This window comes from Lissotriton vulgaris, chromosome 4_1 (genome assembly GCF_964263255.1).
Source record: "Lissotriton vulgaris chromosome 4_1, aLisVul1.2, whole genome shotgun sequence".
NCBI lineage: Eukaryota > Metazoa > Chordata > Amphibia > Caudata > Salamandridae > Lissotriton > Lissotriton vulgaris.
Window position 1 is genome coordinate 1,554,993,399 of NC_141691.1, and position 19,341 is coordinate 1,555,012,739.

At 40.5% G+C, this 19,341-nt stretch overlaps 1 protein-coding gene across 7 annotated transcripts in view; it reads right to left on the reverse strand.

The window, feature by feature from the left end:
* ASPH (aspartate beta-hydroxylase) overlaps window positions 1–19,341 on the reverse strand; it is a 584,233-nt gene that overhangs the window by 16,060 nt on the left and 548,832 nt on the right. For all 7 annotated transcript variants that reach the window (XM_086965790.1, XM_086965792.1, XM_086965789.1 and 4 more), the window contains 2 exons: window positions 16,400–16,535; window positions 13,477–13,568 (listed from right to left, as the gene is read on the reverse strand). In XM_086965790.1, the coding sequence (XP_086821916.1) occupies window positions 13,477–13,568; window positions 16,400–16,535 (228 nt within the window). The remainder of the gene's footprint in view (window positions 1–13,476; window positions 13,569–16,399; window positions 16,536–19,341) is intronic.

Consider the following 19,341-nt stretch of genomic DNA (forward strand, 5'->3'; position numbering starts at 1 on the left):
TATCGTTTTGAATTTAGGCTGTGTGTAACACAAAGACCAGTGTTTTATACATATGGTGTGGAGTCTTCAGGCAGTGTACGCAGTGTGTTGAGAGGCTGATGTTGTTCCAATACTTTACACGGGGACCCGGAGGATAAGCCTGACTGCTCTGTAACAAGCTACCTAAGGGTGAGCACAGGTTATCAGACATGTGTATCGCACTCATCCTATCTAGGACGGTGGATTCTGACTGCCTTTGATGCATCCCAGCCAGCCGGAAATCTCTGGGTGTAACAGAGGGGAATTGGGAGATGTTATTACATATCTACATTACAATGTAGTGGTAGGCCGATGTAGTGATAAGATATCATTGCCATGAGATATATCACATGTGATATAGTGACCTCCTCCCCGGGCCAGAATTAAGGGTTGCAATGTAATGGACATAGCTACCACACAGAGCAAATGAGTAAGTACACAGAGTGAGAAGAGGTTAGGTAAGGCCCAGCTCTATTTACTATGTTATTTGCAGAACTCCTTTCTTACACTATATTCTAAGGTTGATCATGAAAAGGACTGGGAATAACAATCTGAAGGGCATAAAAACATTAACCAAAGTCACACAGTGAGGGAAAGCTGAAAATGCTAATAGTCTTTTATGAATGCATAGTTTGAAAAAAACAATCTGAGTCAGACAAATACAATCTGGTGCCATTGATAATCCTCTAATTTTGCACCAGATTGACACCATAACACATCTGTCAGTCACGCCTATATAAAGGATCTTTGAGTTATCGGCGTGCTGGTCAATACAGAAAGGAAAGCGTGCAATGAAGCCTGCTTGAGTTATCATACATATGTTAGAAAACAACAGTGATAGGGGGAGCCCCTTATGTCTCCCACAAGTTGCCATCTTTATCTAAGTTTTTAGCATGCAATCCATTACATCGCAACAAATTAGATCCATGAGCCATGTCTAAAACTGACTTGAAAGGGATTCAGTTGCTCAGTTCTAAGAAGTTCTAAAAGTGGATGATTCCTCTCATCCATTTAGTTGCATGGGGAATAGTACCTATAAGATAGGTCGAAATTACTCTGATGGCTAGTGAAGGATTGTTTTTGTTAATGGGATATTAGCTTGTAGAGAGCTATCCACTCCACTCTGTCCCCACCTTCTTTGACACATTCAAGGGATACATATCCTTAGGAGAAGGATATATACCTTTTACCGGGTTCTACTAAGGTTACAAGGCCTATATTGGATAGGAATTGAAATGTATTAAATGTGGCATATGTACTCCCAAATCACTAACTATTTAGTTAGTGGGTAGTGGTGTGACAGAAAAGTCCTCTGCATGGAAATGGATGTGCACCCTTGCCCTGAGTCCCCAACTTTACTGATATCTGGATCCTTAATGCTCATTTTTGTTGTTAGAGGCAAACACGGATAATGCGTGTGTGCCATGATATAGGCCTGTCTCACAGATAGCAGTTTGTTGGACTGGAAGGGGCACCCAAAGCGCTACCCTCATAGTGATGGAAGGCTACTGAATTCACCAAGAGATAAGTAGCACGAGCGCAGTGGTGGCATCATACCATGTAGGGATCAGTAGAAGTGAACAGGGCCTTTATAACCTGTGTCACTAAAGTGAGGCCTACTAGCTCATTCAGTTAAAGTTCCACTGCTTAACTAACCATTGGCCTACATTGGGTTTGTTTGTAGTGCTGCAGAGCACATGATTGGTGTAACTGTGCTGGGTGTATGTATTCCTGGTAAGGGTTCAATACAGGGATAACAAAGTACTGAGCAGTGTGTGCATGGTGAAGGCATGTGCTGTAGGTATCTGTGCCTATGAGTGTTACAATACATGGAGGAAGTAGTGCTGTGCATTGCGTGCAAGGTAAATGCATGTGATGGATGTATGTATGACTATAAGTGGTACATTGCATGAAGGATACTGTGCTGTGCAGTGCGTACATGTTAAATGTATGTGCTAGATGTATGTATGTATGCCTGTGAGTGTTACAGTACATAAAGGATACTGTGTTGTGCAGTGTGTGTAGGCTGTATACATGCATTGGGTGTATGTGTGCCTGTGGATAGTATAATACATGGAGGGTTCTGGGTTCCATTTTGGATAACCTGGGCCTGCATGGTGAAACATGGGGAGGAAGTGGAGGAAACCCCCCAGACAGATTTGTGTATAACTCCATTCCTGTAAGCAGATTGGAACACAGACTGGACATGGGAAAAGCCAGATTTCCCCCATACACTGCAAAGCTTGCTCTCTGATTCAGTGAGAGGTCACAAGGAAGGGGCCTGAGCACATCTCAGGAAGGAGATGGGGCTGATCAGAAAATAATAATGAGTAGGGCTGGGACCCTGGGTTAACCTTTTGATATACATGTCACTGTGGCTGACATCACTTTAAGAACTCTAGTCACTCCTGTGGACTGTGTTGTAGGGCTATCAGATTTGGAGTTTTTCCTGCTGTGACAGAATGCTTTCAAGAGGAAGAGAGGGGAGTGGGCACTTCACAAGAACAGACCCCCAATGTAAACTTCAAAGACTCAGACTCTAAATCACATTTGGTGTCTGGAAAAGGACAATAAGAAGGGGAGCTCAAGACCCCCAAAATAGTCATCTTCCAGGCAGCCAGACGGGCTGTGTGAGCTTTTCTCCCTGCTGGGTGAGGGGACATCACCCAGAGAATCCAAGACCACCTATCCTGGAGCCTGGAGTACAAGCACCTGTCTTCTTGCCAAGACCAGTGTGCTTTATGAGGAAGAGGAGAGCGCTGAAGGGAGATAAGTCCAGTGAGGAGCCCAGCCGAGTGGACTCCCATTGTGAGGTGTGAGGAAACTGCTGCTGCCCATTGTGAGGTGTGAGGAAACTGCTGCTGCACCGATTGGGTGGATGTCCATGTGACGGGCACTGTCGGCAACTCTTATATGCCTGAGGAGAGCCTCTGTGTGCATCCGATCTGGTCAGGGCCCGTGCATAGTGAGCAGCTCTGATCCTATAAGCCAGAATGGGCTGCCACGTGAAAACTGCTGTACAGTGAGGCCTTAGCCTTTTTGAGTCGTGGAGATTCGTGACCCCGTATACCAGGAGGGGTGCCACTAATGACTTTGCTGTGCCTTGCCGGCCGGTGCCCATGTTCAAGAGAGGTACAGTGACACCGGATACCAGATGGGATCACCGGGAGCAACAAGATGCGCAACCTGATCTACAACCTCCACCGCAGAAGTGAGACTGCAGTGGGAGCACCACCACTGTTGCCAAGATGTGGAACCTACTTTGGGATTGTCACATCACCCTCCCCTCTTCCCCCTCCCTATCGTTGGATGAACTGGACACTTACTCTGCACAGAGCAGTCACAAGGAACCTCTGGTAGCTTCGGTGGTACCACTTGTGAGGAACTCTGCGCCCCCTGATTGCAGCCTGCATTGGCAGTGTGCAGCAAACTCACCTGATTCCACTGCTGCCGTGGCACACTCGGAATCCAGATGCTTCAAGCCTGCGGGTGCGGACAAGACTGATTTTGTGCGAGTTGGCCCTGGGGAAACTTGTTTACAAGTTAGCGCTTCGGAGCTGGGACACTCTTGACCTTAAAGTAGAGTCAAAGTGGACTCTCTTGAGACTCAAACACTAGTTGGGTTTACCCTGGATGTTGCCTATAGTGGGTGGGAAATAACCACTATTGCTGGGAGCAAGAAAGGAGTTAGACCTTGGAAACCATCTAAAGAAAAACTAGAGCCTCGACTGTGTAGTTGTTTGTGAATGCTGTATTTTTCCTTTGTGTTAGCGGTAGAAATAAAATACTTCTCTCTTTTCATTAAAGTGAGTATTTGGCTGGGCAGTGATATATATATGCTGCTGCGTACATTTTGAGTTGTGAGTTTGTGTTCACTACACTGCATCCACCTCTCCCCCGAGGGAGACTTGGACTGCTCGACCACGTTACTATTGAGAGTCAAGTGCAAAAGGGGCGCTTGGCCCAGTTGCTCAGTGTCTATAGTAGGTCTGGCTCCTGGACATCAAGAGTAAAACTGCAACCTCTGCAGTTGGGTCCCAGTTATCCCTTTGTTTCTGTGGCCCGCTGAAAGGTGTTCTGACTTGGCGATAGTAAAAAAATAATCAAATCTCCTCACAAGGATGTAACAACACAAATGGTAATATTTCGCAAAAAAAATGAAAATCCTGATTTACTGTGAATAAATCATTGGTGTTTGTAGGTAATTAAATTAAATAGGTGATTTTATTTTTTAGTTGTCACAATAAACTAATAGTCTCTTAGATTTCTTAAGAATGCCATTATGTTTTCATCATTTTTGGTTATGCATCCATCATGTTCATTTTTGTACAGGATATCTGCTGACCATATAGAATCTTTACAGTGCTTATTACGGAGCAATAGATTTGTGGAGCAGTCTGGGAGTTTGCAACCTGCATGTCTCCTGGGCTTGCAAGCCTTCCCATTGAATTTTACATCACCTATATAGGCCTCTTGGTGAATGTCATTTAAATTATGCTGTTAATAAAATTGCAATACTCATAACCACCAGCCAGGGTCAGAACCGGCCAATTAATTTCCAACTCGTTTGCCATAAACATAGCACAAGACATGAGTATCTCCTTTCACCTCTGCTTTTGCACTCACAATGAAGCCCCTAGCCCTGCAACTGCGTAGTTGGGGGAGGGAATGGGGTATTCTCAGACAGTGAAATTCATGCTGTGTCATTATATGCTGATGATGTGCTGGTATACATAAAGGATATCCGAAAGAGAATGTCATCTAAGGCACAATTACTAAATACCTTTTAAGGAGCTTCCATCACTGGTGTGAACTGGGCTTAAACCTGCCTATTCCCAATGAACCCTACTTGTCCAGCCATGACATAGTACTGAACAAGCACCCGGTCAAATGAAAAGACATAACCTTTAAATATCTTGGCATTAACATCTACTGTTGGGATAAGGATATGCTAGATGGGAAATTACAGTGAGCAATGTCCTTACTTAAGACACAAATTACTTTCTGGAAGTACCTGCCCCTGTCGGTCCCGGGGTGAGTGGCCCTCAGAAAACTTGTCATGCTGCAGAGATTACTTTATTACTTTCCTAATCTACTTCTTTACTTCTTTACGTACTTAGGAGTATTTTCTATACACTTGATTGCATAATGGGAGACCGCATAGGGAAATCGCAATATTGAAAAATGAAATTGCAATTTTAATGAAAATCGGGATGTCATCCAGAACAAAGGTTGATACGGCACCCTGGGAATTTGTGGGGTGAGACTTCTGAACTGTAATCTAAGGTTAAGTCACAGAAATAGATTACTTGTTTGAAGCCCAGGAGAGTAGAGTCCCTCCTTCAGGACATCTCCATTACTTACAAGTTTATGAAGGAAGTCCATCAAATTGCCTCCACAGTACCAAATGTGGTGAGGTAAAGAGGCACCTGTGGAGCTAAATGCAGTTGCCGTACTCGATTCACGTCAATTTGTGTGCAGTCACGTGACTGAGCGTAAAGTTACAAAGTCCTATGGAAAAATAAACCACAAGGTGCCGCGCCATCTAGGATGCCTAATGCCCATATTGAAATGCAACAGAGACTGAGACAATCTTCTCTGTAACTCTATTATTTGACGAATTTCTAGTGAATGAGTCACTCAGTTGGTCCTATGTGTCAGGAACCAGCCCAATGAGCAAATTTAGCGTTCAGGAAAAAGGACTTAAATAGAGAAGCAAACTGCATGGTACCTTTACATGGGGGACCATGGTGACATACATCCTTGAAATCATAGATATAGGGTTTCTAAGTAAAGATGATTAACACGTTCTGTAATGGGAAACTCGTAGAGAAGAAACTAAAATAGACTTAAGATACTTTGGCACCAGTATGTCAATGACACTACACAGGAATGTATGAGTGAGAACATTTCGCCTTCTCAAAACTCTTGGCTACAGGTATATTTGAAACCCACCAACACTTCCTTTCATTGAAAAATGTATTTGGTCTAAAGATCAGCACAACAATTTATCAAAAGATAATAGACTTGGAAATCCAAGCCATTACAACAGTATAGTATGGAATGCCAAGTGAAAGATGCACTTGGACAGCTGTGCACCAACAATTACTTGGAGAAAAAAAGAAACACAATTTTGAACATTTTCCAATTTCCATGTCTCTCATTTTATTAATTTGCGTGGTCTCACTATCCCTGTATCTTCCCTGATGCTCTCCAGTTATAAGTTGTCGGAAACACTTCGGCAATACAGCATAAAAAGGGAAGCAGGTCCCATAGCGATATTCACATGGTCGCAAGAGAATGTATTGGGAATCCTCAGAGGTGACATTGGATAGTAGGGGCCTACTAAAACGAATACAATCAGACTTTGTCACCGCCCGGATGTCTACTTATATGAGATCTGAAATAAAGAATATAACATGCCCTGTAATGTTTTCTGTATTACTTTTGACCATGATTGGACATATTCGAATTAATTCGTAACTCAGGGTTAATATTAGACTAACCAATCCTATATTTGTCGTTATATATATATATATATATATATATATATATATATATATATATATATCTCCTACTGGCGATAGCTAGTAATAGTTAGGACCATTTGACGAATCTTCACAAAATGGGTTGATTCGTCAAGCAGGGATAGAAAAAGGGGGAGGGGGTCTCGAAACAATTTTTACCCATGTAATGTGTATGGGATTTTGTAATTTTTAGACATGGCGACAGGCCAAAACCGCTGAACAGATTAACACCACATTTGGCAGAAAGCTAGCTCTTGGTCCAGAAAGAGCCCTTTTTGTAATTTGGGGGAAGCCTGTTCAGTAGTTTTGGAGTTATTAAATAAATAAAACTTTGTATATCTAGGGAGTAGGATCCTCCGAGGGTCCAATTATAAGTTACTTTACGTTAAAAAACATATAAGAATTCACTGAAAAAAACGAAGGTTAAAGGGACGTTACAGTTAGGTTGACATTTTACCCACTCAATGCCACAGAAATTCAGCAGTTATATTTATAGTTATACTTATCTGAAGAAACGATAACTCGTGACGTTAAATAACTTTAGGTCAGGAGTTTTTGGTACATTTCTCCTCATATTATGGGACTGCCCTAATAATCATAACTATTGGAGACTAATCCTGGACAAACTTAGTAGAGTCCACAGGGTGCCCCTGGAAACAGACCCCAAATATATATCCTCCTAGGTATTCACAGAGAGATAGACATCCTGAGGGCCCAACTTCTCTTCTGCAATTTGAGTCTGGTGATAGCAAATAGAGATATAACCAAAACATGGGGCTCTCCTGACCCACCAACCCTGAGGAATGTAGAAGAGGAATGAACCTCTATATGGCGGTATAGGTCCATTCCCCTTTCACATTCCTAGGTATATGGCGTACAGAGCTAGAGGTTGCCCTAAGAAGTATATTAAGGTATGGGGTCCTTGGTGTAAATATCATGCAATAAACATGTTTGAAAATGAAGCCGGTCAGACTGATCGTCGAATATATAACTGTCACTCAGCATTATCACTGGTGGTGCATGGTCTATAAACCTGCCCATTGTAGGAATAAGATGCAATGCATAAATGTAAAAGTTTAATTGTAACTATTAACTCAATGAAAATGGCTGTTTTTCTGTTGGAAAATACAAAATATGTATACATTTTTTAAATAAATACAGTCAAGGCGCGAAGCCCACTTTTATAGTCACTATCCTATGCAGGCAGAGGACTTTGTTTATGAAGGCAATGGTAGCATGACATATTGTTTTGGGACATAGTAGGTTGCAGTTAAGATGCCTAATATAATTGATCTAGGCGTATATAAAGACATGGTGGCAAAGATGGAGAGTAAGTGCATGGAGGCTGTGGACAAACTCTTTGATTTACTCAGTGTGGAACCAGAGTCTGGGAGAGATGCAAGTGATTCAGGACCAAATATGGCTTTATCCAGGAAAGGACTTTGGGACAAACTGGAAAAACAGTATAGGAAAGAATTGTCCAAATAGTGGGAAGCTGTCTCACTGCAGAAGTACATTGACAGTGGAAGAATCTCAAGAACACTGCACATTTTTTTCTGTTCCAGCATATCAAAATCCTGATCCCGACATGCTAGAGAGGTGGACGGCAAATCTGCATGAATGTTCGCTTACAATGCTGTGTATAATGGTAAAATATGCATGGAAAGATCGAGAGAAGCTATTGTTGGTGAAATAAGCTGTAACTAAAGAACTAAAAAACATTATGGATCAGAAAAAATATGATACTTGAATGGAGAAATCATCTAAGAACTTAAAGAAAGTGGAAGAGGAGATTAGAATAAAAAAAACAAAGCTAATTTTATCAAAAATACAAGAACTAGCTTAATGGACTAGAGTTTCCTTTATTAATGAAGTATGATGCACTAAGGAGGGATGACAAATCTCTGACTATCTTAGAACAGAGAGTGCAGCCAACTGCATCTCGAAGATCAGAGGACAGCACAGTAAGACAAGAGGTGTCTGGTGATGACAGCAGTGTGAGCGACACTAATACATCAGTGAGTTCAGAGGTATCGGGACCCAAAAAGATTTTTTCACTGGAATTCCAATTGCTCATTAGGATTCAGTTGGAACTCAACGTTATCATGGTTCGGTGAGAGGAAGAGGCAAAAGCGGAAAAGATATAGAGAAGACAAGAATAGATGAAGACTCCGTGGGATTGAAGGCAAGAGCCCAATCAGCAGCAAAGTGAAAGAGTAGATATCAATGTGTTAAACCTGTCTGATTTGTCTCTTTCTGATACACAAATTGAAGTACTTTCTTTAGGATTATCTTTCTCCCCCACCTCTGATTTGAAAAAGCTGCATGATCTCTTCAACTTTACTAGAAAGTTAAAGTAATGGTTCGAGTTGAAAAGCACTAATGCGGTGTGTGCAGATACTGTAATAAGCTCACCTTCTATTCTGAGCATTGGGGATGTTGAGATGCTGCATCCATTGTGTGAATTAGTTGAGAATGTCAATAGCAGTGAGAACCAGTTTTTAAACAAAGGGAATTTTGCTTGATTTAATCTGCCCCAGTGGGTTTAAACCTAAAGAACAAGTTACTTACCTTCAGTAACGCTTTTTCTGGTAGATGCAGTATCTGCCTGTGGATTCCTCACCTTTTGTATACCTCCTGCGTCAGTTTTTCACAGAAATCCACAGGCAGAAGTATCCACCAGAATCTGTGTTTCTGCCTACAATGCCATTTGACACCATCGATGTATTTGAGAAATGTGTCAAAGGATTTGAAGAAATTAGATTTGCAAAGACAGTTGGTATAATCTGTCTAGAAAGCATCGAAAGGCATCAAATGAGCTGCAGGATAATAGGGAAATTGTCATCAGAAAATTTGACAAAGGAGGGAACATTGTGATTATGTTCAAAAATAAAGATTTACGAGAAGGTTACAGGCAACTGTCTGATAATTCATGTCATATTCTATGTGATAAAACAGTGGTTGAATGGGTGAACAAAAAATACTGGGAGAAATTGTTACACTAGTGGGAGCAAGGTCTTCTTGAGTGGAAGGAATATCAATTCTTAAAATGCAGTCACTGTAGAACACCAATTCTTTATCTTCTCCCAGAGTTACATAAGGATTTTAATAACCCCCTGGAAAGGTGTCTAGTTTCTTTTTATAGGTTGTCTGTTGGAAAATAACTTCCTGGTATGTTGATTATTTTCTGCAACCATTTGTAGAAGCGCTCCCTTCACATGTTAGGGATAGTGGTGACTTTCTTAGGATCAAAGATGGCAAAACCAGGGAGAGAGACTATCTGCTAATGGAATTGGATATTAATGACTTAAACACTTGCATTCCTTATGAGTTAGACGCCCAAGCTTGTCGTCATTTTTTGAGAGCAGGATCCCTATCCTATTTGTTGCATACTGAAATGATTACTGACATGATTTGGTTTTGTCTTCATAATAATTACTTCATCTTTGACAGATAACATTTGATGGAAACTCGTTTCGCCCCCAGCTGTGCATGTTTGTACATGGGCTGGTGAGAGGGGAGGTTCGTTGGTAACTTCCATCAATTTGATGACCACATAGTGCTCAGGGCCCAGTATATTGATGACATTTTCATCATTTGAAAGGGGTTGCAATAGGCGGCATTTGAATTTGTTACTGAACTCAATAAGAATGCGTACAATCTGAGTTTCAGCGGCAATATCCATTGGAGTATGCTAGAATTTCTTGACCTGAGGATTGAGGAGTGAGATTTGTGATTCTAGGATAGAGACAAGACTATTCCGCTAAGATACTGCTGGCAATAGTGTGCTACATTCCTATTGCAATCGCTCTAAAAACTTGATCTGTAGCATTCCTTATAGAGAACTATTAAGGACCAGAAGGAATTACAGCTGCAATGCGACCTTTGAAGAAGAAAAGAAGATTATGCTAGAGAGATTCAGTGCATGAAGGTATAATTCTGAGATTTTGAAAGTTGCAGTGATGAAGGTTGATGCACTAAAAAGAAAGACTTTGCTAATAAAGGATAGTAGAAATGGTAATGAGTTGTCTTCAGTTAGATTTATTACCACTTATACTAATCGGGCAAACAAGGTGAGAGGAGTCTTACCTAAGCACTGGCCCACCTTGCACACAGATGAAGTAGCATCCAAATATGTAGCAACTCATCCTAAAATTACTTTTAGGAAGAGTAAGTCATTGAAGGACATCCTGTCCAAGAGTATGGTCTCAAAAGGAGCAAGCGGGTAGAAAGGAACAAAAATTATGGGCCTTGTCTCATGCAGGAATTGTTAGGCGTGTAAATGCAAAAAAGTTTCTGTTCCTAATATGAGATCGCACTTTAGGATTCAGAAACACCTCTCTTGTGACTCTGCCTATTGTGTTTACACTCTAAAATGCACTTGCAACCAGTTCTATATTGGTAGTACCATTCAAAAAGTGAAGAAACATGATAGAGCACATGCAGGCTTTTGAAAAACAGCCATTACAACGCATCTTTTTCCACGCATGCCATTACACGCATGCCATTACAACGCAAGCGTTACACGCATGCATCATTACAACTCGTAGACTTTACCACGCATTTTTTTATTACGCATATGCTTTTACCACACATGCCTTTACAACGAATTTCGTGGTAAAGGTATGTATGGTAAAGGCATATGTGTAGTAAAAAATATATATGGAACAGTTGGCAACTATGTGCGTGGAAACAGCTGTGTTGGTAGGCAATCCACGTAGTTAGAGGAAACGGAGAGACTCTTCTATTTCCTCAAACGACATGCCCCGCCTCCCTCAGATGAGCTGCCTGCATGAAACACGAGGAGAAAGGTAAGGGGTATTGGGCCTGGGGGCTATTACTTTAGGGGCTGGAGGGCCAGGGAGGTTGTGAAGGGGTAGTGGTTAAGGGTAGGGAAAGGGCTGGGGTCGTGCAGGGTTAGTGGTATAGGGTAGGGAAATGGCTGGGGGTCTAGGGGGGTCCTGCAGGGGTAGTCGTTTAGGGTAGGGAATGGGCTGGAGGTCATGGGGGTCGCACAGAGATAGGGTTTTAGAGTTTGGGCAGGAGAAGGGCTGCTGGCCAGGGGGAGTCGCGTTGGGGTAGGGGTTTCGGGAAGGGGAAGTGTATTTTGGGTTGGGGCCAGGGGTGGGGTGCGGCAGGGAACAGAATTAGGGTTTAAGGTAGGGGTCAGGGAAACCTTTACCATGCATATGCTTTTATCATACATGCTTTTACAATGAATTAGTTGTAAAGGCATTCGTGGTATCAGCATAGTTGTTGAAAAAATATGCTTGGGAAAGGTTTGTGTTGTAATGGTATTCAAAGTTTAATACATGTGTGGTAAAGGCATGCATTACAATGGATGTGATGTAACATCATACAACCAGGCTATGCCTTGTTGTGAAAAGCAAAATCTGGTTGCAAGACACTTCAAGAAATATCACTCAAGTGATGTCAGTGAGTTGCAGTTCTTTGTCTTCGACAGGATCCCGCCCAGTAACCGGGGAGTGATAAAGAGATGGCATTAAGGAGACTGGGAATCTCGGTACATTATTAATTTCAACACTTACACCCCTCCGGACTGAACTTAGATGAGGAATTGGCCATACATTTCGGCTGAATGCAGGTTTTATTATTCAAAATATGTTACTAAAGAATCACGCAGTTGTCTGATGGTCTCCTGTGCAATGTACTTGGTTTGTAAAGTGCTTTTATTCTTACACAGGTGCACTTTACTTTGATTGCTAAAAGATGAATATGCAACTACTTAAGCTAAGACATTTATTTTGCTATTTCATGAAGTGTTTAATGTCTATGGATATTGTGTAATGTTAATGCTCATCCAAATGTTTATTAGGAGGGAATGAATTATGGATAATCTGAACATGACTTTTCCCACGTAGGCATGATTTAACATTTATGTTTTTGGTGATATGATCATTTTTGTGTATGTTAAATACAATTGAGGCTTTCTTTTTAAATGTTGAACATCACTATATGTATAAAATTTTGTAGAATGAAATCTCTTTATGGATGTAATGTTATTATTCTTATTAGGCTTGAAACACCCACTTGGGTAGAATGAGGTATATATCAATGTTTAAGCGTTATGCTTCGATGACATTTTGTTCATTCTATATATTTGCAGAATATAGAGATTTTGTTTTGTTCTGTTTTATCGATATTGATAAGCTTGAAAGTTTTAGGATGGTGGCATAGTAGACTGCATTTTTCAGAGGAAATATATGCTTTAAATTAAGCCCACTTGGACGTTATGAGAAATGCTGCTATCATTTAACATGTATGGAAATATGTACGAACAATTATTCATTGTCTTGTACCAGCGTAAAATTGTGCTTTTGAATGCATATGCGCCTAAAATGAAACCTTTCAAGATGGCATTAAATTAGATCACACATCTCTTAGGCCTTTGTTAGTGTTTGTTAATATTTGAGTTATGGGTACAACACATTAAATGTCCGTGTTCACTGTTGGGAACTATCTCGTAAACAAGGCATTTTTTTGCCAAAAGGCATTGATCGTTTTCTTTTTGCTGAATAAAATAACTTTTTTCTGCTAAATATTCCCCTATTGGCGTGCACGTGCCTTCTGTCATGTATTCAGCAGGAGTTTTCATAGATAGCCTAAATAGAGTGTCCTGTCTCTTTTAGGGAGGGAACCATGGAGCAAACAAAATGGTTACTGCTGAAAAAAACATGTTTTAAAATTGTTTTTGAATTGACAAAGTTGTTGAATAGACCAATGGAAGTGAGAAGGAGATTCCACTTTTTGATAGAATGATAACCACAACAAAATGCAATACAATAAAACGAGTTTTGCAAAGTCAATAAATACACATACACATGCGTAGAAAATAGTTTATGCTTTCTAACTAAACAATTTTGATCATAAGCGTGTATTCTATGAAAATGTTCAAGAAAACACTGAGTACCTGTCCTCTTCGGCACCCCGTGGACTCCGGAAATCTTTCAAGTACAGCACACGTTTTGGGAGCAGATTTGCAAGCATTCTCATTTTTCCTTCCTGGAAAAATTCAAGTTTTTTACTGAATAGTAATGATTGCATTTCAGAAATATGTTAGAACATGGTAAACATAAATTTCCAGTGAAAACAAGCATGATTGTTATAGCAGAAATAACTATGCATCATGCTAGAGTTTATCCTATCACTGTGATTGTCCTTTGTAACTTCCCTCCAGACTGGGTCTAACCTTCAATCTGCCTCATTGTTCTACCTGCTTCTCAGTCTGCACCCATATTTGACTTCTTTGGAACATTACTTGTGTATCCTTCTGATAGATGTATGGATGTTTCCAAGCATCGCGTGGAAGGGACGGTAGACAAGTTCATAGCTAACATATAGTTGTTAGCTCTCATTACTTGCATAAAGTGACCCGGGCGTGACAGAATGATGATGCTTTTCTTTTGATTGTTTGGTTAATTATTGTGTTATATTTGCACCAAACTGTATCCATGAAATGGACAATGAGGTACGAAAGAAAAAGGGAACCCCAGATAGGCAAATGGACAAACTATAACATCGGGGTAGGGTAAGGCCAATATACTGTCACTCCAATGAACCTACAACTGTGCCCCACATAGAGTATAAGAAAGCTACAGTGTATTTACATTGTAATACTGTTCAACTTAACCGGTACACTGAGCTTGAGTTGGTATAATATCATTATGTATGAATAAGCACATGGCAATTTTTGTAGTATTTAAAGCGGTTAGCAGAACCCAACCTCCTATGTGTACACTGTTACTTATATTAAAAATGCAAATAAAGATTTAAAAAAAATAGATTTTTCCAAGCTAATGAAGTATTTCTAACCCTTCCTTCTCTGCCGTCCATCTAAATTCTGATTTATGACAACTGATAGACCATCCATCTTAGCTGTCTCACGCTTACACCTTGATGTGCATGCTTGTTTACAACTTTTTGCTGCCACTGCTTTTGATGCAGTTTGATATAATGTATTGTCTTTTATGATCTAGTTATGATTATCTTTATCATTCTGTTTTGTACTTTTGAATTCCAATTTAAAAACTGATTGAAAATCACTAAAATCAAAAAACTAAGTTATGCACATGAAATGGACTTGGTAAAAAGTGTTGCATTGCTCAAGGTAACCATGGTTAATTTAGCAGCAACACTGTGCAGGTGACAATAAAGTTGCAGCCGCAGATGCCAACACAGGCATACTAACAACATGTGTAGGTGCCTGCATCTGTGAAGGTACACACTGTCTTAGCAGCATAAGCGCTACTCTGAGTCCATGGGCATGATAGCGAGCACTACTGTTACGAAGGAACTGAATAGCATGGGAAGTGCCTGAGAGGGTCTCTGATACAAGGAGGCTTAGATCACAGTCCAAGGAAATGCCTCCCTAACGGAGCCTGAATAATTGGATGCTACATGGCCTACAAGAATGCAGAAGGGGAAGTCTTTATGAAATCTGACAACCTTCAATGGCATATACAAACTCCCTTTTGCAGCACTAACTTTGATTTAATGGCTGTCGGGTGACTCAGAGAGCCTCAAATGAAGGAGGGGCTTGGGTGCATGCTATGATATTTGGCAGCCCCTGCTGTGAAGAGCGTTTGATACTAGGTAGTTAGGACCACACTGGAAAGGAGGAAACCTTGTAGAACTTGGACAGCATCAATGGGTCATAGAGTAGCAATTAGAAGTCCTGTCACAACCTTAAATCTCTGCATTGTAATTGATACCTAGATGGTACATATCTAAGTGATATAACTGCAAACACCAGTTCTTTCAGGACCACGCTTCAGATTAATTTTCAAAAATAAAATCTGGTGTTGGCCAGTTTTACATCCAATGTGTGTTGCATCTTTATGGTCTCCAGTTCTAAGTTCTTTAAAATTTTACTTTTAGAATATGTATGTGCTGCCATGGGCCCTATTACAGCGAACTCCCCGTGGGCATAACGGGCATGTGGGCCTGCTTTATGCGCCACCAGAGTACTTTGGTATTGCTAAAGAGGCCACAGGCACTTGTGCTGCCCCTTCTGTAATGCTGATAGCGTAGGCATACAGGCGCTAGCCTTAGAGGGCATTTTTTTATTTTCATGGGCACTTGGCCCTATCCAAAAGAGGGAATCACTTTGCTTCTGTGGCCGCACGATATTATGAACATGGGCACAGATGCAACCATGCCTTAAGGAGGCATACTGGAAGTGTGCCTTAAAAAGGTGGCTCAATTTCAGTGAGCCTCCTAAAATCAGTTCTCTCGAGGGCAGAAAGGGGATCCCATGTACCCTCCCACACATCTCCCAGACAACCTAATGCAGGAGGTTTGCCGCCTGCAAAGTGAAATACGGAGAGGCTTTGAAGCAGCCGCTTCATATTTCACATAAATCATGATGCTAACGTTTGATCTGGATACTATTGCTAGCGTCAAGTAATCAAAAAGAATCATGAAGAAAAAATACATACAAATGTACATACAGAGATGGACATTTGGCCAGCCCTTTTTAAATGGAATGAACATTTTGCTCCCACCTACCAATTCATCTATTGGCTCTCTTGCACTCTGAATGACGCTTTACTTAATCACATGTGCACATCCATCTAAAAAGAAGTGCACCTCAGTATCAGGGCTGGTAAGTCAACACGTTACTAGAAAGAAACTGCACTGTCTTATTACAATTATATGAAATTACTTTTTTATGCACTTAGATTTTTTATTACAAACAAAGCCACCACGTTTAGTCAGCAGAGCATTTTCCTTTTTTTTCTTTTTTGCGGTGTATGCTTGGAATAAATGAAAAATAAGCACCTGAGAAGCTTGCCAAGGTCAGACATATTAACATTGTCCATGCTTGTTTTTACCTTGCTGCCACAAGGTGTACTGGCTCCAGTCGCCCTTTTCTCGTAGATTTTCATCTTCAGGTAAAAAGAGTCCCTTTGTTGGGTCCATCACGGCCAGCCCCTCATCCCTAATAACCTTCCAGTTCTTTTCTAAGGCCTAAAACAAGATAGAATATTGAGTAGTTGAAAAATAAACCTACTGTGAACATTTACTGATTTCAGTCTCTTAGAAAGCATTAATAACCAATTTGCTTTAAAGTCCCGGGAAGCATAAAAATCAAGAACTTGAAAATATATGTCATATATTTAGTTAAATTGTTACAGCTGACAACTAAAATGCAGCATAGAAACAGGGGTTATAGTGCAATACTTAATCAGACAAGTTAAATCCTAAATAGCACACAAGTCACAAGAGGATCAGATAAGTGGTTCTCGTCTCTCTATTGAAGCAGGCATGTGATCGATCAAGTGCATGTGAGCGCTTCAAAGCTCATCATTACATACCTCTTGATGGCGTACTGTGCTGATTGTGGTCTTTTCGATCCACAGAATGGCTCCCACTTACTTACTGCCTCATTCATCTACAAAGCCATGCTGGCAAACGTTGATGCAATTCCCAGGCAATTACTGATCAGAACCAAAGGTAAAACCTCCAACGTCCAAGACTGTAGAATACTGATGAGACATTCTACCCATACAACAATATCTCTATGGAGAACCTAACCTACACAAGCATAGGGATGTATTAAGGACACTCTACAGACCAAATTACCTTTTGGTATGGATCTTAAAATAAATTTAAGCAAGCTAATGCTTTCTTAACACAATTACATCAGTATCTCTCGCTGGGTTGGGTGTTTGTGACTTTCTGCAACAACTACTACGTAAGTGTAAGACACATTAAGAAATGAAGTGAAAGACACCATTACAAACGTAAAGAAAGGTAGTATGTCCACCTCATTTGTGGTTAAGAAGGAATACTTTGCAAAGACTCCACACTAGCAGCCAGTCGGACACTTCCCCAACTTCAGAATACTTTCCAAATTCACTGTCATATCATTCACTTATTCAATCATCCAGTTACTATTTATTCGCTCAACTGCCAGGTTTAGAACTCTCCGAAGATGATTATAGAATGCTAAAGAGATTCATGTTTATGGCAAACGTCATGTAAGTAATTCAGAGCCCTACAAACCATGGGTGTAAATATTTGCAAGGTTAAACTGTATTCATTTTGAAGTTTTATAAACCACATTTCTTTTCGGTGACGTCTTGGCTCTGTACATCAAGTTCCAAGAAACTAGTAAAAGTTTTGCCCACTAATTTAAGCGTAGCAAAAAATCTAACTCTTAACTAGAAGAAGGTAGTGGACAAAAAACAATATGGGGATTGGGAGATCATAATTTTGCCATCTTCAGCCCATTTCAAATGTATTTATTTCATAAGGTGCAGGCAATCTAAGAACATGTTATGCTTCAAAGCACACATACAAAAAAATAATAGTAAATAAAATAATTAACCAATCTAAGATTTAATACACAGATTTTCAACAACTAAAACTCAAACCATAGAATACAACAAATGTGCCTGTGTTGTATGGTATAGCCGTTAACGCAGCAATGCTTTGGAGGGAGGCAGGCAATTAATTCCAAAGCCACGCTGATTTTTCGTCGCAAGTTTCAATACATGGTCGTCATATAAACGTTCAATAATTTCTTCATCTAATTTTGTTCAGTGGTAATATAGCTTGAATAATAATTTATTTAGTTGATACGACAGATTTATTGTGTATTAAAAAGAGGTCTATCACCGCAAGATGTGGACATATGCCATTTTATTCCTCCTTTTCTTTGTCTTTAACCCATCAAAAAAATGGATTAACATCATTCAGTATATGCACTCTTCTAGATTTTCCTGGGGATAGAATACCAAAGGTTGTTTTACATTTATAACTCAATTGGCTTAACATACTTCAGGAGTCAGAAGGCAAATGTAAGCAACTGTGTAAAGATACATAGATACACACATTGCATAAATCTTCCTAAGTTATTGATCTTAGTGTCTACTATAACTTTCCTTTGGAGGATGCAATTTAGTTCAATTTGCATGGGTGGAGGATTGGAGTAGTGAAGTAAAGCATTGTCTGTCCAAGATAATGTTGCAATGTCTAATTAACAAGATAGAAACTAAAAGACAATCAGCAGTATGGGTAAAGACATACGCATGCGAAATATAAATTAAAGTATCATAAAAATGAATACAAATCTCTCTAAAGACATAATTTTCATCCATATTTACACTTAAATCACCTAATATCAGAGTACACTTGGCCACTGCATTTCGTCTCAGCCAGGAATCTGCAGCTAAGTTCTCTGAATCAAATGTACAGATAGGTAAGGGATCTACAAATCTGCGGATGCAACAGGGGTGGTCAGAAAACAAAAAGAAAACAAATGATAGCCTAGGAGAAAAATCAACAATCAGGGTCACATTGGCGGTCATTTTAACATACATACACACTCACTCACCCACCCCCATTCACAACACTCACTCCCAAATATTCATACATACACTAATGCACCAAACATAAATAAAAAAATTAAAAACACTTACCGGCAGCAGGTCTGCATCGGAGGCCCCAGAAGGGTTGAAACTGCTGTCTTCTATCAATGGTTGTCACTACCTTGTCACACAGCGGGATGGAGTCAGTGAATGTTGCTGACCCCACCCCACTCTGTGCCGTGGTGTCGGTGATTGACACTCAGCTATGGGTACTTCAGGGCTTAAAACTGAAGCAACCAGATCAGAGAAAATCAGTGACACACTCCCCTCATTTCGAGGGGGAGGGCCTCAAGGTGCCTGCCAGGCTGAAGAGGCCCCACCCATAGGAGCTTTGATATCTTATGACTGGCAAAGTTCCACTCGAACAGTCAGGAGCCTGTGCATTCAGCTCACCTGGCTTC